Source organism: Phoca vitulina, unplaced genomic scaffold (genome assembly GCF_004348235.1).
Source record: "Phoca vitulina isolate PV1807 unplaced genomic scaffold, GSC_HSeal_1.0 scaffold18, whole genome shotgun sequence".
Classification (NCBI taxonomy): Eukaryota; Metazoa; Chordata; class Mammalia; order Carnivora; family Phocidae; genus Phoca; species Phoca vitulina.
Genome location: NW_022589721.1, coordinates 2,384,072 through 2,406,684, shown reverse-complemented (window position 1 = coordinate 2,406,684; position 22,613 = coordinate 2,384,072). Strand labels below are relative to the sequence as shown.

Genomic DNA, 22,613 nt, shown 5'->3' with positions numbered 1-22,613 from the left:
CAATCACTTCTATCAGATAGCCATACCTGAATTTCCAAAGGAATGTCAAATTCAACCCATCCTCAAACTGAATTCTTTTATTTCTTTCCCTAAAACTTGTTCAACCTACATTCCTTATCCTGACAAAATATGCCACCATCTATCCATACATTTAAGCCATCTGAAATTATCTTATTCTCTCCTTTTCTTGCATCAACAATATCCAATCAGTGACTAAGTCCTACAGATTTTACATCTTTATATAACTTCTCATGTATCAATTTCCTATGCTACTGATACCTTATGTGAGCCCATTATCATCTCTTTACTGATCTGCTCAATAGCCTCATAAATGAGTTTTCTGCTTTTACTGCTCTAGTCCATTTTTTTATATAGTTTCCACAGCAATATATCTAGGAAAAAATATCTGATCTTGTTCCTGTCTTGCTTTACATGTTTCAATATCCTACATGATCTTCAGAAACCCTCCCCTGCCTACTTTTGGCTGAACTTGTTTGAAGTCATTTTTCCCATATGGTTTCCTCTGCCTGAAATGTTCTCTACACACGAGGGCAACATCTTTCTAGTTTTTAATGTTCAATTCATTATGTTATCTTTCTTATGAAGTCTTTCTTGAACTAATATCCATACTTTCCAGGTGGAAATGATCATACCATCCTTTATGATTCCACTGTATTCTATATACATAGATTTCTCATAGCACCTGTAATATTATTGCATTTACTTATCAGACTCACGCTAGAAAAAGCCTGCAAGGATAGGGAGCTATTTTGTGTGTCCTGTTATTTCCAGCACCTAGAACAGGACCATGTCACCGTGCGCATAATAAATGAGTGTTGAATGAATATTCAAGTTTCAGTTCAAGTGTTATTTCTTCCATGAAGCCTTTTCTGGCCATCTAGCTGAAACAGATTTTATTTGACTTTATATCTTTGTAGACCATGTTGCTAGAATCATCCGTATTGGCACATTAACACAGCACGTTACCCACATATTTTAACTCCTCAGTGGTATTGAGAGCTTATTTAGGACATGTATTAGATCTTCACTGTTCTCCACATGTCTAGCACATTGCAGAACTCATGATAAAAATAAAATACTTTTAGAATTATGTAAAATAAAGTTGAAAACAAGGTTTAAGTCTAAAATAAGTTGAAGAATGAAATATGATTAGTTTGTTAATTTAATCTCACTGGCTAAATACTATATATCTATATGTATATATGTATAAACATATATACATATACATATATTTGGATCTGGAGTTAGTTACCCATTATGGAAAAAATACACACATATATATATATATGCATATATATATATATACACATACATATTACATGAAAATTAATCATTTTATTTTTATCAATCTAATTGGAGCAGTTGCTGTTAAAAGTTGAATATACTACTACCTAAAATAAAAATGCCTGCAAGATTTAACATTTTTTTATATTAGAGGAAAATGAAAAATTATGAAATGAATAAAAAATAGTAAAAAATTTCTAAAACAAGTTAGATAGATGAAAAAATAACAAAGAAAAGCAGTAGAAGAGACAGACCTGCATGTCTTCTCCTTGTGGAGTCCACTTCTTCTGTGGTCACATCGTGTTATGGACAGACATAGACAAAGGAGATGAGTGTGAGTGGATGTACTCAACAGGTAAAAAGTGACACTGAAGGAAAGGGCCCCAAATCATTTTGAGAAAGAATCCTGTACACAGTTGTAGGGAAGATATAATAAAATACGTACCATATTAAAAAAATTAAAAAAAAGAATACGGAAGAACTGATGGAGAATTGGTTAAGCTATTATGGATTAGCAGAATCAGAAAAATAAAGTTAGTGTAGAAATAAAGAAGATTCAAAAGTTTACGATTATTTATAGACAGCCAATCCTGAACACTGACGCTGAAGAAAGATACCATTAGTGAAAACAATGTTACTTGTATGACCATATTGTTTAAGACATTCCTGAGTCCATTTAAAATCTGTGAAAATGCTTTTAGAATTTTTAATTATAATTTAAAGAAAATATTTTAATTGGATAAACTTTAAAAAGAACATTAAAAATAGTTCCAACAGATTTCTATGTCTTTCAAGTTTCCCAAATTGATGAGTGCACACATGGGCTATCAGGCCAATATTCCACCAAATTACTTCACTACAGCAAAATATTACCATAAAACATTATATTATAAAATATAGAGAGTAACAACTAAAAGATTCATTATAAAAAGAGTAGCTGAAATATACGGCTTTATCTAAATATTAAAAATTCAATGAACCTTAAATTTAGACAAATCTTATTTGATCATATTCCCTTATAATACCTATTTATTCAGAAAATTCTTACAGACGCCACATAACACATCACGGACATCTCTATTCAAATTTGCCCATCAAAATCCAACATCTACTATAATAGATACAGCACACATTTTGGAAACACTTCTTTCTCCACTGCTAGTAGAGTTCAGAAGACATTTTATACAGTGATTGAAAGCAGGAAATACCTGCTAAACTCAGCATTCTAGGAAAAAAAATTCTTCCAAAGATATTAGTGAGTTAGTATGACTGACACAGATAAACACTGTAATGCAAAACCAAAATCTCCCATTTCATCACATACTTAGTTTTGAGTCAGGTACCATAAAATTCTTAAATCAAAACACCAAATTCACTTCTGCAATGGTTATATCATAGTTTTTGAGAGCTATATAGAAAAACATATCAAAATATGCTTGGAATATTGGTATATTGAAATTATAACTCTTGAGAGGATTCTTTCCTATAACAAATTTATCTCCTTTCTTGAATAGTCAGAAAATGAAAACTTTCCACTAGGAAAAGATTGCTAAGATAACCAAAACTTGTTTTCTTAGAAACAAGAGAAATCCTAGTATGAATTATAGAGAACTGGAAAGGAATGACACATTTTGAAATTTAACAATGTCATTTTGATTACTGTTTGAGCACATCTTTGATCTATTCAAAATTGGACACTAAATTTCATCATAATTATATTGCAAACCAGGCTGTGTTGATAGGATTGACCACTAGGAAAAGTATTACCCTGCTGAAATGTACTCTATACATTAATATGATATATGTCATATTTTGTTTTCCATCCCCAGTCCACCCACTTCTCAAAGAAGATAGAAAAATCAGAGATATAATAACACAGTTTAATTCTGAATTGTATTATATCTCGTATTATTTCTCATATGCAAAATTTGTCTATATATATATTTACCATACTACTAAAATAAATTCATTGCATGTTAAAATGAAATTGATATGAATTGGATAAAATGACTGCTTAGGTATATTCCTTCTCTAAGAAAAAATTTTATTACTATTACTATTATTTTTTGCAGAAAATGTAAACACAACATAAATAAGTGAAGCTCTTTCTCTACCTAGCATTTTTCTGTATCTTGAATTATTTTAAAATGGCATTGAGGCAATGTTCTTCATGTTATATAGATTCAAAACATTCAAAATTCTTCTCCACTCATCCATTCATTAATAACAGAGAATAACTGAGGCACACAGAGTTCAAGTGACTTACCCAAGGTCACACAACAAGTTCAGTGGCAGAACCAGAAATAGAACAGAGGTCTCCTGATTACCAGGTCAACTTTCTTTCTACCAGATGCTATATGACCCAATAAAAACATGTGAAATAAAAAGTCAAGCAAAGAAAAAACAAAAAAAATCTTCTCATGGTTGCACCTGATCTGGACATTTTATTATATAGTATTTAGTTAGAATTTTTTTTTACAAAAAGGTAACTGCCACAACTATGCAAGTAATTCACTAATGTTTTTACTCTTGTGAGAAATACGATAACACTTAGCACTGGTAATTTAATTTTTTAATAAAATAATACAAAATTTATATTACATAAAAGGATGAAAATGAAAGATTTGACAATGATCTCACTACTAACTGAAAGTTCCCATTAAATCATTTTTCCATCATTTATGTGAAGATGATCCATTAATAAATAGGTCATAACCATTCTTATGTAAAAATCACTCAATTTCAATTAGCAGATAGAATATTCTTTAAATCATAAAATCTCAAAAACTTAGTTATACCAAATATATTTTTTAAAAAATTGGCTTTCTTGTCTTCCTTGTTGCTAGAATTTGTATTATACATTATTTGTATTAAAACAGCCTCATTTTAAAAGAAAAACTTATAGTCAGCATCATTTAAGCAGCCAGGTCTTATTTAAGTGGCAATAAACTGTAAATACTTATTTCACATATACAACTGAAATGAACTGCAGACTTCTGTAAGCCTTGAAGAAGCTAAGAGTAACTGCCTCCACAATTCCTATCTCTCTACTTTTCCTTTGATCATTACTATGCCACAAACATTCTACTTTTCAGTGCTGTTTTAATGTCCGTTCTAATGAGAACTCTTTCTAACACTTCCTTTAACCAATAACCAGTAAGAAGTTAAGGATAGTAGATAGTATAGTAAGATAGTAAGAAGTTAAGGAGAGTAAAAGTATACCCTCTCTTTGGTATCCATTACTATCATAGTTATGGCTGAATCGTAGTTTTAGTTTTAGACTTAGAAAATATAAAGACTTTGCAGAGAGAATATACAGTATTTTTTTTTTTTTTGGTTCTTTCCATCATATGAGCCAACAAAGGAGAAATAAAATATTTTCATATATTATATCGAAAAAGACCTTTATAAGATATGATGAATACTTCATAAGCCCCATAATATCATTTCACCACTTACAGTAAATTATTTTTGAGAAGTGCTTTTAAATTTAGGTGCATCAAGGTGCAAACTATAAAAAGAATGGGGTTTTAATCAAGCAAAGTAATACAATATGTATGTGTTTATCTATTTACCTATCTACCTACCTACCAACTAAAGTTGTTGTATTTTTGGTCCTTAAAATTAAAAAAAAAAATCTACTGAAGATAGATATATAATTACTTTCATTGATTTATTTGGTAAAAAAGTAAATTTGTAAGAATGTATATGATGCCAAATTTTATGCAAAATTTCGTACAAACCAAAAATTTTCTCTTGCTAATACAATGTATTAACTATCATTATATTTCAACTTAATACACCTCAAGTTCAAAAAGAAATATTAATCTGTAATCAACTTAATTTTAAAAGGCATGTACATGGGTCTGTTTATCTACAAATACAGTTTTTACCAAGTGTGTATGATATCTATTTGAAACCCACTGATGTTCTAATGTTCTTTCTCATTTATCACCATTTACAACAGACATAAGGTCCTATTATCAGATGTAATTGTACTTGAGTAAACCCATGTCCTTCAGGAGAAAGCATTCTGTTAAAGATTCCTGACAATGAAACAGAAGCCTTAATACTTTAAAATAGAACTTTCATATAATTAAAAACTAATCATATTATGAGGGCTTTTTAAAGATCATAGAGTCTTAGGATGTCCCTTTGGGGTAAGGAGAGATACCTTTCAAAATGAAGCCTAAATAAGCAACTACTTTGTGGGAGAGTCTCAATGGGGTACAAAGATCAGGATGGATCTAGAATATAAAAACAAAATGTTTACCAAATTTACAGATTTCAAACTAAAACTCACCACTGTGACAAAATCTTGTTGAAGAATTCCTCAACCAAGTGATCTGAGCTTATTTTTTAAACTAATTATTACTTTCTGTAATTTTGTCAGCAACCCTAAAATTATTGAATATTTACAATAACTTCTACCTCTTAAAATACGCAAGGTACAGTCTTTTAAAATATTTTGCTGTTTTTAAAAACTCACTAATAAAAATGTTTATCTTTTAAACATCTTCTTTCCTAGCTGTACTGTTTTTTACTGATTCTGTCCTTGAGGTCTGACACATAATGCAATTTTAAATACATTAGAAAAATATACTCAGAGAATGTATTGAGGGAGTTTAAAATAACTGACTTTCAAAATACATCACACTATTTATCATAAACACAATAGTCATTGAATTACAGCTTGGCCTTATAAGCTTATCTGTGTGTTTAGAGGAAACTGAACTAACTTTAAATAAGCAACTAAACTCATAAATCATGAAATTTCACTTTATTGATAGGAAAACATAGTTGTTAACAAAGAATGCTATATTTACATCTGAAGGTATCAATAGTATTTAATTCTGAAATTCCATCAGTTGATTTGTCTTGCATAAAATATTTACTTTGTTTTATATCACTTTTTTTCTTTCAAAAATAAAATTCATTTATTTTACAACAATTTGGAAATTACCAGCTTCTAATACTGACCAAGATCATAATCTTGATTCTCTTTTCCAGATTAGATGGATTGGACTAGCATCTACCTAGAAGACTAATTTAGATTATTGATTTAGATGGAAATACATTGTTTCCACCTTTAAGAAACGTCAAAGTACTCAAAAATAAAAGGAAGCAAAAGTCCATTACATCAAAATACTAAAAAAAGTTAAGTATTAAATTCACTAACAAAACACATCTTTGAATATTTACTTTTTCTTAAAATAAATTTCATAAAGCATAAATCCAAAGGTAGAAGAAAAAAAATCCCTACCTTCACCACAGTTACAGATCCACAAAGAATACAATATGGAAATGTCCATGTTGGAAAAAATTAAAGGTTAATACATTAACTTAATCATATAATGCTAAAAACTAAGGGCTTATGCATCAAGATGTTATAGTATGTAATAAAACACAACTTGTTACTTTGAATAGTTTCTATTTCCAAAATATTGTATAATCATACAGTAACCCAGCAAAGTGTTTCACTGCCCTTACTTTCCCAGAAAGGCACAGACTTATTTTCCAGAGAAGAAACAGCAAAGTAGCACCATCACGGTTTCAGGGTAATTACAATAAGGGTAGCTAAGTCATTTCAAAATTTTCCTAGCTATAGCATATCTTACATTTAAAAAGTAACAAATCGAGGCAGATAATCCTTTTAGGAATAGTATCAGTTAATCATCAAACATATCAGAAATCATTTAAAATTGTATCTCAAAGTCCATTGTGAACTTTTTAAGTCCAAGATCTTTATTTGGAGAAACTGTATCAGTTCTAAAACATTCATTCAGCCTAACTAAATTTAGCTTTCTCACCAGAGTTTTTTGCGGGGTGAGTTTAAGCAAAATATGAGATAAAATATTTTATGTAAATTATGCTCTTTTCTCAGATACATTTCAATTACTACAAGAACAGATAGACTCACAAAGTGAAAATATAAAGTTCAACAGATTAAAGTTTTTCAATGTTTAATAGCAATGCATTATTATAGACCATAGTATTGTAGTCTAGAATCAGATTGCTCATTGAAAAATTAAGCAACAGATTTTCCATACTCAAATAACCTTGTTTATGTTAAGAATGTTTTATTAACTTTATGACCTAAACAAAATCTAATTCACATCTCCCTGAGGAAGATATTAGTGATTTACACTAAACATTATCCATAAAACCTGAAGTTTAAAATCATTTGTACAATACTTATATTTTTGCTCATATTTAAGATACTAATGTGATAAACACCATTATATTTCCCAGGGATCTTCATCTATACCATCAATTAAGTAAGAGATACGGAAAATAAATCACCCCTCTTGCTGATAATCCCCTCAGGGCAGTCTAGTTTTGAAATATCAAGGTTTTTCTTTAAAAGAAGCAGATACTAGTCCATAATAGTTAAAGTTCATCCAAATATTTATTAGCATATTTTCCAGCCTACATAGTGCCATTTAGTCCCCTGGTTCTATACTCTTATATTTAAAGTAAAAATTTCAAATGATTTTTTTAAGATGTTAGTGTACATCCTAAAAATGGTAAAATTCCCAGCTATTATTCTTGCACAGATTTTCATAAAACAGCAACAAAAAAGACAATATATGCTATTGATACACATAGTTGACCTTGCATCTCAGATTTGGGTTCAAGTCCTTACAAACTTTTTCTAACACCACAAGTTTACTACAACAGTCTTCTGATGAAGAATCTCTGACAGTTAATGGAAAATGTTATCTTAGATTTTAGTGAATAAAAATTATGTATTAAACACGGATTACAATCAATAGATTATTACTACCAGAGATGTACTTAAATATGAAAGAAAGGATGACTCCAAACACGTCTTCCGTAAAGCCCACACTCAAAACATGTTACTGAAATGTAATTAGCCCCACTCACCTGATATCCCACTATGTTCCTCCCATTTTATCACTTCAAAGTTTCAATAATTAAAAATATTCCCTACATATCCCACCTTTAAGAAACAAACAAAAATATTTAGGAACACTAACATTTAACATAGTGTTTGCTGCCTTAGCATAGTGCATACTTACTCGCGACATTTAGGGTGGGAATTTCCAGGGCCAGTTGAATTTCCTAGTATATAGGAAAATGCACAATTGCCAAAATAGAAAAATCTATAACCATTTTAAACCATGACATTAAAGCACTCTAATTACATTAATTTTCCTCTTCTACACATGAAGTTTATCTTTAATTAGAGGACTCAAGGGATAAAGTGTATATATGCTATGAGAATATACAAATTAATAATATTTCGGAGATTTAAAAAATTTTGTTTGTGAGATTTAAATTTTTTTTTAGCCAAACATTGCATTGTTCCATGACTTTAATATTCAATGTAATTTATTTACATAGATCTATATGGCCACAAACCTATTTATGTAATCAGACATGATGGCAAACAAGACAAACAACAGTGTATGACCAAGGATAACCCGTATCACACAATACTGCAAGGAAAGATTTTTACAGTAATAATTTTTGTTACATAAATCATAACATAAATCATTAATTTTATACTGTTTATCTTTAAATCCCATTAAATATATTAAGGTGATTATTATCTTCCAAACAAATTGTGATGCTTTATTGAAAAATTGAAAAAAAAAAGCAAGATATTTTTCTTACAATGTATAACTATATTTAAATTCCCAATGTAAATTCCTGCTTATTTTATTAAATTTTCAGAATGTGTTTTACTAAAAGAGAATTCACAGATAAAGCCATTTGTGCTGTGGCATTTTTCCTTGCTCACCAGACTTATATGACATAATTCTTTTTCTCAAAGCAACCTATTTATTCTTCTCCCGAACAGTACTATCACAATTGTGGTAGCTTAATCATTAGTATAATTACTTATAATTTATGTATTTTTGCCAGAATGCAAGCTCTATGAGGACAATTGCTGCATTGGTGTGGTTTACCTGAATAACTCAGTACCAACCACAATTCCTGGCATACAACAGGATAGCAGTGAATACTCATTAATAAGTTAGTTTAATTTATACATTGACATATTTTAAAGCCTAAGTTTTAGAGATGTAAGATGAACTGAGTCACCATATAAAAATACATTAACACTGTTACCATAGACACAGTCATTTTAATGATAATACCACTATCAGAAACGCCATCCTAAAATTTTGAATGAAATTTTCAATATACTCTCATCCAACTACTGATTAAAACTCGGACTGATTATTCAGTTTACTGATTACCTCTGCCCTTTGCTTCTCTTCCTTTTACTCCTGGTGCAAGTTTTTGTCTTCTACTTAGTTAATAATACCTCTCCAAATAAGAAAGGAAGAGGAAAATAAAATCACTTCATTTCAATTCATTTGATGGACTAAAGAGACTACTGAATTCACATAATAAGCTATCGTTCCTTCTTGCTGTTGTTAGCAATATTTTAGCTGCAAAAGTTATAAATAAGTCATTACCAGTATCTGATAGAGTGCCTTGACAGTATTATTGAGCGTTGTAGAGTACTTTTTAAGGAAGCAAGTAATACCTCCCCATTAAGGTACTTTAATTATACATATTTATATTTAATTATACACATTATATTTAATTATATATTGTGATGCCTTTCCATGAAGGTACTTTAATTTGGGTCACGACAACCAAATATATAAATGACCATTTGTGCTTAAATTAGTCAATTTTTCTCCTAGAGAAGTAATCTTGATAACAAAAAAATATATTTTTTCCAAAATATGTAGAATTCGTTTTCTATACAAATCTTGAAATAAAATGTTCACCACTCTAATTTAAATAGGCTCTACACACTATAAAGTTCACACCAAAATGAGAAAAATGAGGTACAACAAGCACACACATATTTAAAAAGCATGAAATGCAATGCTTAGAGTCTCATGCTTTCAGTAGTTTTCCAAACCCTGACAAACCTGGCTCAGATTGGTGTTTCTTTTTCGGCAATGGTTTGTCATCACTTATTGTACCATTCACCTTTTTCTGCTGGTCTTCCCATGTAACTTCTAGTATAAATCAAAAAACAATAATCAGAGCTTGTCAGAAGTATAGATAATGTGTGTAACGAGAACCTAAAAATACTTCAGAACCTAATTATTTTTTAGATTTTTTCCCCTATGTTTTCCCATAAACTTTAAGTAATATGTAGTCAATATTTTAAATACAGCGATGTGACACTTGAATTTTTTATAGGTTTCAAAATCCAGAGCACTAAAATTTATTCCAGTAATCTCCAAAATTTATTTTCAATAAAATGAGTGGGGCCAAGATAAGAAGAAAATATAATTAAAATGGTTTGGCAAATAAAGTTTTTTTCTTAGTTGATATTAAATAATATTAATTTATTTTAGAAATAAACATTTTGCTAAACATTGTGTTATTATGGTGCAATAAAATGTTTATTTGGAATTAAAATGCATTGACTTCCATACGTACCAAGAGAAAATCTATACATTTTAATATATGATAAGATAAAATGACTAGTTTTTTGCTACCACATTTAGCACTTTCATTAATTGACAGAAAAATTTATGTGCTGTGGGGATATTATTTCAATGAAAACTACTAAGTTTGGTGTCACTGAATATGAGTTATCTGTCTTATCTAAGATTATCCAGAATTATTTGTAGTATTGTGAAATATATTTAAATCCAACAAATATATATTCAGCACCTACTATAATTCAGGCATGTCTAGGTACTGGGAATTTAACCACAAACAAAACAGACAAAAGTCCATACTCTCATAAAGTTTATATTCCAGGGGAGAAATAGATTAAACAAGATAAATAAGTAAAATGTTTTGTGACTTAGATATTAGTAAGTGCTAAGAAAACAAAAATGAAGTAGGTAAGAAAAAAATAAAATGTCCAGAGGGTGACAGATATTTGAATAGGCTAGTCATAGACAGCCTCACTAAGAAGGCAAGTTTGAGTACAGAACTTATGGAAGGTAAGGGAGTTAGCCAAATGGTTATTTGGGGAGAAGGCATTACAACCAGAAGAACAGCACATGCAAATGTCCTGAGGTAAGAGCATGTCTGACATATTCTAGAAAAGCATGGAGATCTCTGTGACTGGAACAGAGTAATGAAGGGGAAAGTAGAAGAAGATGAGGTTAAAGAGGTAATGAAATGGGAAGTGGGAGAGTACAGATCATGTAGGGCCTTGTAAGTTGTGTATCAAAAGTTTCACAGATCACCATTTAATCTCATAGCAGCATCCATAAATACTTAAGTATACACTTGCCTGTTTTTTACTCACATGTTTCTAAAGCTATATTATAAGTAGCTGGTTACTATCAATGTATATTTTAATCCCCATGAAGTTTCACCATGTCATACAAAATTTTCTGGTGTCTTATCCACCTTCGGCCATAAATAATGGGATACTAACATTTTATGATATTAACCAAAATTTTATGATATTAAGCAAAACATAACTAGGAAGATGAAATCACTGTCAAAATGGAAAATATGCTATATTGCAACATCAAATATAGGTGATTTGGGATAAACTACTGTTTTTGATTACTTATACTGCTAGAATCAACTGCATTAATTGTAAGGGTTTTCCAGTTCCTAAACCTAAAATAAATGCTATTAATAATAAGACGCTTTATTCTGGCCCAATATAAATCAGCTATTGTGAAGAAGCAAACTCCTTGATTTGGGAGTATTAAAGTTACAGTTAGGTGTGTAGTTGATACCCTGATTTTCTAATTGGTAAATAATCTGCTAAAGATGTAATATAGGACTCTGGAATGGTAAACAATCTAGATAAAGATACTATATTTCAATCAACCACTAGTGGAAAGAAAATTCTTAAAACCTTTAAAGAATACACAAACTTTCTAATAAACTCAAAAACTCCAGTTAAGCCCTCTTTAGTTATAGGAATAAAGGAATCATCTGCCCCTTTATCCAAATTAATCTGTAATATAAAAAACCAACAGACTAATTTCTCTGGGCACAAATAATAAGCTCATAAAAAAAAGTATTCCTTGATTTTGAAAGACCTGCACTTTTGGTTATCCACCAATATAATACGAAAGATTTAACAAGCATTACAGAGTTGTTCCTAAAATTTGCTAAAATCCTACACATTTGTCATTTTAAAGAGTTGTTTCGCCCTTGATAGCTTGTGATATTACAAAATAGAAGACATGCTACTTAAGATTGAGTATGTAGAAGTAGAAATGGCTTGTTTTGAAAATGGTTCAGCCTACCTGTAAATTGGCAGAAAGCACCTTAACATGTAACACATTTAATTTTTAAACACTTTCTTTGAGTTGACAAACACTTTAGTGGAAGAGAAGTTGTTTATAGTCATTTGTCTTGTGTTGACAGAGTGAAATTAGCAAGTATTTGTTGAAAATTTATTCTATGCCAGTAACGAAAGAAGTCCCATAACCATCAATTTATAAATGACAGCCAATATACAATGAAAGAAGACCTAGATCAAGGCTATCGCTGGTTGATAAAAAATGTCACAGATATGTTACCGGTCTGAGCCAGGAATGGTGGCTTCTAGAACATTTCTGCTATTAACTATGAGTACAGCCTTAGGCAAGCTTCATAGCCTCTCTGGCCTCTCATATGTTATATTTGAAGTGAGAAAGTTGATCTTGAAAAGTTGAAAGGTTATTTCCATCTCTAAAATTACAGAGTTGCTCTTGCTTCATATTATTCTAGACTAGTCAGATTTTGTGAAAGAATATCTACAGCAGAGATGATGAAATTTGGACACTGAGATACAGAAGATTTTCCAAAAGCTCTAAATGTGACTATTATTAAACCCTATGTTGAAACTCAAATGTCTATTTTAAAACAGAATTAAAGTCATAAAAAGAACAGAACTGACTACTGACTCATTAATTCATTTATCACCCAAAAATCAATGCTGAGAGCTACCCATATCTAGCCCTCTTGGAATTATGGGCCATAGTATTAAAATGAAACTAGCAAACTAGTTTTGTATCAGGAAAATGTTCAATTGTTTGAAAGTTGTTTTAGATATACTAAACAAAAATAGCAAAAATACACTGATGGAACACCTTAAAGACAGTTTTTTCTGTTAAAGGACTATTTTTATAATTAAAAAAAAAATAGCCTCCTTAATGTTAAATAATAATGAACTTAAAATTGAAATTTAAGTACAAAGTGCTAGCCCATCATATTGTACACCTAGTACCCAAGGGTAAAAAGTGAAAATCAAAGATGTACAATGTAATTTAATTGGTAAGTATTACTTTGAAAGAATATATGTCAAATAGCCCAGACTAGGAATCCATTCAAGTACACACAAAAAGTTTGCTCTAGACGGATAATTTTCTTTCTTTCTTTTTTTTTTACTAACACTCCCATTGAGTATTTTAAAATTGAATTGAGTAAATATTCAGTTGTGATTTTAATTTGTAGATGAGAAAGCTTAAAGATTGATTTAATAAACATTAGATAATATGAAGAATGATTTTACACAGGAAGACTTAACTATGAAGTGAGCTTTTAAGTGACATCTAAGAAACTCATGTCTTTAAAATAACTATTTCAGCTACTTTCCATCACACCAGGTAGCCAATCCTACAAATGCTACAATTTAAAGAGCACAAATTCTTACGTTAAAAAGACTATATTTGTATAATACTATATGCTTCAATTGCCTCCACATACAGCATCATATTTAATCCTATAAAACACAAAAAGGACCTTCTATCAGGTGGTTGGTTTCTACAGGTAAGAAAACAAAGAGCTGGTTATTAAGGATAACTGAATAGTTATCTAGTGTACAAACAATCTCACATTCATTACCTCATTTGATTCTCAAAGTAGCATATTGGGCATAAAAGAAATACGGTAAGATTTCCTTTTCTCAGATGAACTGACTTAGGTTAAAGGCCTAGAGTCACATAGTTGGTACATAATAAAGACAGGCCCTGAGCCAAGGTCGAAAACCTGTGCTCTTTCTCTAGTCTATCATCTTCCTAAGATCACATTATTTTTAACAACAAACAGAAGATGGCTTTAGGATTATATTTAGGAAGTCAATGATGGTATGGCTTGAGTAATGGTTGAAGTATGCAGAAAGGTATGAGGTAGGTAGAAGGGAGTTTTTCACTAAATCTCATTAGCCAATTGAGGCTTTGGAAGTATAGAAGAAATAAAATGAGCAAAAGGGAAAGAAAGTAAAATAAGGAGAAATGGCCTCCAAAAAGGAAAGGAAAGATTAGGAAAAGAAATTTTAAAATATTTGTTTATAAGTACTTAACTTCTACAACTGATTCACTTAGGCTTGTGGATTCGAATGAGGAGGGAAATTTTTAAAACACATTTATTCTTCTCCTTGCTCTAGTTCAGAACATGATAGTGGACTATTGAAATACCCAAAATGGTCTTGTCCTCTGTCTCTTTTCTTTCAAGCCATCTTGCTCACTGTCACCAAGTTACTATTCCATAATACAGATGTGATTGAATGCTCATCCTGAGAAAAATCATATGATAAATTCCTTTTTTTTTATGATATCCTTGAGTTCTCCCATATAATTTTTAGTCAAATCATCATTCACCTAAGTTGGCAAGGAATGCTGTATTTAGGAAATATAAAATCCATTGTTATCTAGATATAAATCAAATTTGGAAATTAAGACATGGATACCGTACTTTCCTTGCCCTAGAAGCATTCACAAGCATACAGAGAGGTAGGAAAACAAAGCCTGCCCATACCCTAAATGCTATCCAACTTCTACAATGCTTATAGAAGTAAGTATTCATTACAGACTGTCAAAATTACTTTATTATTTTTGGTACCTTTGTAACCTGTTTTTTTTCCTCTTCTTCCTCCTTTCTTTTCTTTCTTATCTACAAGGTTATCTATGTTTGAAATAACGTAGGCAACTATACATTGAGGCTTAAAGGGATAAAATATTTTTCCTTCTGTATGTTTAAGGACATGATTTTTTGATAGGTAGTACAATAGGGTTTATTTAGTCTATCTTCCTGACAGTGAATGACTCACTAACAGCCAATTAAAGGTTGTATCTGTTAAGTTTCCAAAACCAAACAAAATTAACAAATAGCAGTAACAACACAGATAATAAATTGGAAACAAAACTATTTGAGACTTTAGATTTCATTAGGTACATCTCCAAAAACACTTAGTTTCTATAAAAAAAATTCTTATAGGATACTTTATTTTACAGAAGAGGAAACTGAGGTGCAGAGAAATTAAAGGCCTCACCAGAGGTCATATGCCTAGGAGTAGAAATGAGCTTAAGAGCCAAGTATTGACTTCCAATGGAGTCCTCTAAACACTATAAAACTTGAAAAGTATTAATAATTTAAATAGTTCTCTTAGAGAAAAGTATTCTATTTGCATATTGATTTTTACACATGGATTAAAACATATACAAATGCATTAGTGTATTATGCAGTAACTAATGCTGCAATCTGATCTGATTTATTCCCCCAGGTATTGTTTCTTATGCAAGCTATGTGATCAAGAACAGCATCAAGATTAATAATTTCCTAAAAACTACTAAACAAAATGCATTGAATAAATGGTTCAGGTTTACTTTTATAATCAGGTGTGCTTTTACTTTAAATTGAAAGTTTTCAGAGTTTGTGCTGAAAATACAAAATCAGAGCAAGATATCACTAAGAAACATTAATAATAACAGCTAACACTTATACGGTACTTATTATGTGACAAGTATTGTTCTGAACAACTTAAATATACCAAATCCATTAGGAAAGTAAGTTCAGAGCATATCTACATAGCCAGGAACACTATTTAGAGCAGACTAATAGACTAGAGTAGGGCTTGTTCAAGGCAGAATTCGTCATTATCACTCTTCCAAGGTACCTAGTGCTCTGTTGCATTTTTCAGCATCCCTCTCCCTACACTGACTTTCTCTACTCACAGGCTCTAACTTGCTTCCTATAAAGATCTGTATGTAATAATAGCTCAGGTCAGTCTCCTCAGGACTATTTACATTTCAGTGTTCTGGAAAACCTAAAAGCTTTATTTATTAAAATAATTAAACCACTAGAGAAATGGCAGAATATGAACTATAGCAAGCAGTGGAAGAAATTTCTTAAGCTGAAAATCTACCCAGAACTCCTCAAAACTTACCTCTTCTTTGTATGTATCACAATCTCAAGACACTTTATGTAAGTGACATGCTATAAAATAATTTTACCAGCTCTGTTTTGTTGTTCTCTTTATATTATCATTTTTTTTATCTTGGGACCTCCCCAAAGCAGGGAACACATCTGATTTGTCAGTGTATCCTCAATAACCACCTAGTACAATACACTAAAAATAGCAGATATTGGTTGAGCTGAACTAAGCCATTCACTAATATTTAAAATAAAATGAATGGTTGAAACCCATGCAAGAAGATTGCTATTTATCTGAAGAGGCATGGTATAGAAATGCATACATTGGAAGTCAAGACTAGAGATCTGCTACTATGTGGATTGAAGAAAGCTGATTATCTTCTAGCTTTCTGCTCCTTTGTCAATGAAGAAAAGCAGTTTTATTAAAAGATTTATAAGGTTCCTTCTACATCAAAAAGTCTTGATTCTAAATCTAGGACCGAAGCCACAGAATACTGAGATACCTTGGTAAACTATAGGGAGATGGCTAGGGCCTGGTAGCTCTACAAAGCGAACCAACAATCTGGATTTAGAAACAAAAGCACACCAAATTTCCCACGTATCCTGCATGCATCCATTCCCATGATCTCACCCCTCAGTTTTAGATTTTTATTTCTTTTCTTTCCTTTACAGCCAAACTTTTTTTTTTTTTTAAAGATATGATTTATGTATTTGACAGAGAGAGAGAGAGAGAGAGTGAGAAAGGGAACACAAGCAGGGGGATCGGGAGAGGGAGAAGCAGGCTCCCCGCTGAGCAGGGAGCCCAATGTGGGGCTCAATCCCAGGACCCTAGGATCATGACCTGGGCGAAAGGCAGACGCTTAACGACTGAGCCACCAAGGCACCCCCCTACAGCCAAACTTTTTCAAAGGCATCTATATTCACTGTCGCCTTTCTCTCTTCTTTTAAATCCATTCTACTCAGCCTTCTGCTGCTTACAACTCCACCAAAACTGCTCTTAATGAAGGTTAATGTGATGACCTCATACTTGTTAAACCTAGTGATGGTTTCACACTCAATAGTTCTCTCCCACTTCAAGTACTTTCTTCACCTGTACTAAAGACACTGTGCTCCATGGTTTCCCTCCTAGTTCTCAGTCTCCTGCTGCTTCATCTTGTCAACTTCTAAATATCTGAGAGTAGTTCAGGGCAGAGTCCCTTGACCTCTTCTACTCTTGTTCTCTCAGTGATCTCAACTAGTCTTGTGGTTTCAATCTTTCTCTTTATGAGGGTAACTCCCAAACAGTCCAAATCTCCAACCTGAAATCCAGACCGAAATTTTAGCCGCCGATTTGACATCTTATCTTAGATACTAGGACCTAGGTCTTTAACTTATATCCAAAACTGAGCACCTGATGTTCCCACCAAACAATTCTTCTCAAGTTTTTTCCTCTATCAGTTAATAGAAACTCCATATTTTCCAGTTACCTAGGCCCAAAACTTGGATGTTATCACTGAATCTCTCTCTTTTCCCCTATCAGGTAATTCTGCTGGCTCCATCTTTAAATAACTAATAACTATCCAGAATCCAACTACTCCTGTCACTATGGTCTAAGCCACTGTCACCTTTTTCCTAGGTTATTGCAAAAGCTTCCCTGTTTCTAATCTCAATTCTTCCAGGTTAGCCTTAACATAGCAATTAAACTGATTTTATTTCAAAAAGAAATGGCATTATGTCACTTGAATCAAATCTTCCCATTTCACTCAGTGAAAACAAAATCCTAATATTGATTGATAGATAATATGAGTCACCTGCCCCAGCCCCTTCTGACCACACCTACTACGATTCACCCTGCTCACTGGGTCATACTCAAGTGACCTCTTCCTCGCTCCTCCAACAAGTCAAGCTGGCTCCCATTACAGAGGCTTTCTTCTTGCAGTTCCCTCTGCCAGGGACACTCTTCTTTCCAGGCCTTCACATGGTAATTCTGTCACTTTATTAAGGTTATCTGCTCAAATACTACCTTGGTGGGAATACTTCTCAGAATGCATTATCAAGAATTATTTATACCCTACTTTCTTGAACACTATCCATCCCATTATCCTGAATTTTCTTCTTTGTACTTACCAGTATATGAAATGGTATGATATATTCTTTTTTTTTTTAAAGATTTTATTTATTTATTTGACAGAGAGAGACACAGCAAGAGAGGGAACACAAGCAGGGGGAGTGGGAGAGGGAGAAGCAGGTTTCCTGCCGAGCAGGGAGCCCGATGTGGGACTCGATCCCCGGACCCTGGGATCATGACCTGAGCCGAAGGCAGACGCTTAACGACTGAGCCACCCAGGCGCCCGGTATGATATATTCTTTCATTTATTGTTTGCTTCCCCCAATAAATGTAAGGATTATGAAGGCAGGGGGTTTTGTTTGACATGTACACTAGCATATTTCCAGCACTCAGAACAAAGACTGGAACATAGTAGGTACCCCAAAACGATTTGTAGAATGAATAAGTTAAAAAAAAATTGTAAGTAGCTAGAAACTCACCAATTATGCTGTTCTTTGAGTCTTAATTTATAGTGCTATGCTATGGAATAAGGATAGTCTCATTTTAGCTCATTAGAGGTATGAAGATCATGTATCTATGGGACTGGCTTAGGTAGACTGTCATTTGAGAACTCTGAAACCGATTCCACCTACCAAAGAATCTGACCTTAATACAGGGTTAATGGAGATGCTCTGGCTGACTGATCACATATCTCACTAACTGAAGGGCAGCATACACTATGTCTATTCCAAAATGATATGTGGGCACTTCACAGAAAGATGTAAAATAAACCTATCTTTATCTTTATTATTTCCTCCCTTTGCATTTTAAATCAGAAGAGAGGATGGGCATAAATCCATCATTCAATTCAATGTTTGGCCATTTCTAATACATGGTTACAGCCGGAATTCATAGTTACCTCTTTTTTTTTTTTTTTACTCTGAATATATAAGTAGAAGAAGGAATATAGTAACATCCCTTTAACCTATGGAATTTTCCTTAATCCACAAATATGCTTTAGCCAATTTAAAAACAACCTCCCACCTTAATCTTACTCATGAACTTTACTGTGAAATTCAACACAAACAGTAAATTTGTCTCTCCCCAAAGAAAACAGCAAAAGGAAATATTAGGTGCCTAGACCTTAATTATAGGTAGGCTATCAAAAGATTATGCTAATTAAAATGTGAGTTGGTATACATAAAATATCCAGAGTTCTCATCTTTCAAATTTTTATTCATTAATTTCTTTCTAGGTCCAACTATTTCCTATGTAGGATTGATCTATATAACAATAGTGATGTTTTGCAGTAAAGAGGATTTTTATGTAAATGATAAAAATACATTAATAACGAGTGGGAGGGACTCAACAGTCATTGTCATTTTAACCTTTACAAGCAAGATCAAAGGAATAACAAGAATGCAGAACAGCTTAGAGGTGAAAGACTTAACAGCATTTAGGGCCAACTGGAGCTCAGGAGGCCCAAAAAACCTGCTCAGAGTACTTCCTCAGTTAAAGTATTTACCTTAGTGACCTCCTGGGAAGTCCTTATTCTTTTGATACATTTAAACGTACTTAAATTTAAAAAATGGCATTAAATGTCCTTAAAACTTGTTGCACTCTAACAATTGAACATTTAAGAAGATAAATCTACATTTCAGATCACTGATATAAATTTCAGTACATATAAACATAGCCTTTTGTAGATACTAAGCAAAAATCATGGAGGTTAAAATATAGATAAAAATGACACATATGTAAGTATACACTAAAAGATTATTTAAATTTTTATTTTTTTATGGAGAACGTTAATATTTTATAAAACTTGATCTCATTTTATTTATTTTGTAACATTATTTTCACCTTTTTTTTACCTATAATATCCTAGCATATTTTAAGAATTTTATGCTGGAAGGGGTGCTAATGAATAATTAAATTAACACTCCACAGTAAATAAAATCACAAAATTATTTTAGTGCTAATTAAATATCACACAGAACATTGTAGACATTATAACAGATGAAGACATGGAAGAAAGAATATATTCAAGACTAAAGGACATTTTAACTAAAGTTACTGAAGCAAAAACTATTCATTTTTTAATATGGCCCCAACAACAAGGGCAGATTGTTATGATATAGAGAAATTTTAGAACATTGTTTTTTTTTTTTATAACCATCTTAAATTCTGACATTCTGAGTCAATACCTGTAGCTATATTTGATTATCAATTACTATAAAACATACACAGTCCTGCTGTTTTTGAAAGAATTTAGTTGTTGCTAGGTTATAGAATTGAGTCACCAATAATCAAAAGAAAACTAAACCTAAGTATTGAAATTGATCTTTTTTACTCACTCAGGCAATATATTAATTCATGTGTATAAAACTGAAAAATCTACAAATATTATAAATATTCATTTAATATTGTTGAACTAATTATTAAGTTCATATCATTTTCTAATTAAAAATTCTGCTTAAAATATTTCTTAAATCACTCTTTTAAAACAATTTCTGGATTGAAAAATATCTATGTTGTGTTTTTCACAAGATAACTTGGCCATCACTTTTTCCCTCAGAATCTTAAATGACCAACAAAGCCAAACTTCTGACTTTAATGAAATACATTTCAATAGAATAGGATTGTACTAGGATATTTTTTATGTTTATTTAATTTAAGAAAGTATATTCACACACATCATAAGTGTCAATACTGAGTGTCTGATATATAGAAAGGCATGATTAACTTCATATTAGACTTGCCTTTTTTCCCATTATTAGATGGGCTTGGTGTTTCTCCCTCATTGTCTTTTTAACATTGGAAACAGACAATAGTGGTTAATAATTAAGGTCACTAACAACCCAAATAAAAACCAAGCACACTACAAAAGATGAAATCACACACTAGGGAAACAAATTCATGCAATAAACATGACATCTCACATTAATGAACACAAGAGTAAAGTATATCCTTCCCATCCTATGAGAAAAGTAATAAAAACAAAAATAAAATGAGGAATAAAGAGTCATTCTATAGTAAGTTAGAAAGATTATAGTTACGGTTTTATGTTAATTTAATAATTGATGTATTCACTAATTAAGTTAATTTTGAGAATAAAGCATAAGTGACAAACTGGTTCAACAATTAGGCTTTATCTTAATGAAGTGAAAAATAAATAAAAATATTAACTACCACTGAAGCTTCCAAATTAATGATTTCCTAAAAAATGACTTTCCTGTGGAAGCCAATTCATGAACAATGTGAAAGCATTTCAGTGTTCATATGGACTAATATGAGATACATAAGAATGGGCAAATAGGAAAACATTAATTGTACAGCTAAATTAAAATGAAATTCATTTTTTATCATATTCTCTAAACATGGGATTCCTATAGCATTGCAGGAAAATGGAAGATGCGTGATACTCAGAAGAGAGATAGTTATACATTTCTGGAAATAATGCAGCTAAACTTGCCTTTGTTTCGTGGTCAGATGCACTCTGATGATTATTCTCATCTTTATGACATTAAAAATAGTTACCGATAATCAGTAACTATAGCTTAAGAGGTCTTGTGTCTTATACTATAAATACATCCTTGAAAATACATGTTATGCACAATATACATAAGGACATTGCTTTCACACAGTTGAAAAGGAGAGAACATAAGGCACATAAAGTACACTCTTCTGTTCACAAATGAAAAGTGATGATGAGTTAAACATGATGAAATTAGGACTACAGTTATTCTTCATCGTTCAAAGAAATTTAAACTTTTTTTAAAAAACTGGTATCTTAGAAAAGATTAGGAGTCAATTCTGTGTTTCAAATAAAAATAGTGAAAATTTGATAAAAGAAGCATATTAATACATTTACTGATTATATAATATTTTAAGTTTTAAAATCTTTCAGGAACATTCTGACAAAGAAAGTGGCAAAAATTATGACATGTAAACATAACAGGGACTTAAAAAAACACCAAAATGAAGGCCCTCCACACCACTCAGAAGACAGACTCTTTAGTAAGAAATTATGATTGTCAATAAATATTAGAGCAATATTGAGCTGGGATGAAGAACAGGAATATACGGTTAATTGTTCTTATTTTATGAAAAAAATTTATGAAGAAAATTGTGATAGTCTCTAAAAATTTTAATAGACTTT

General features: G+C 31.4%; 1 protein-coding gene across 46 annotated transcripts in view; it reads right to left on the bottom strand.

Moving 5' to 3' along the window:
* RIMS2 (regulating synaptic membrane exocytosis 2) overlaps window positions 1–22,613 on the bottom strand; it is a 587,808-nt gene that overhangs the window by 172,531 nt on the left and 392,664 nt on the right. For 9 of the 46 annotated variants that reach the window (XM_032415998.1, XM_032415989.1, XM_032416001.1 and 6 more), the window contains 2 exons: window positions 10,227–10,316; window positions 1,560–1,589 (listed from right to left, as the gene is read on the bottom strand). The exons of 26 other annotated variants lie outside the window; for them this stretch is intronic. In XM_032415998.1, the coding sequence (XP_032271889.1) occupies window positions 1,560–1,589; window positions 10,227–10,316 (120 nt within the window). Of the gene's footprint in view, window positions 1–1,559; window positions 1,593–10,226; window positions 10,317–22,613 lie in introns of all 46 variants that reach the window. 11 more of the 46 variants (XM_032415990.1, XM_032415992.1, XM_032416000.1 and 8 more) reach the window with 3 other exon arrangements.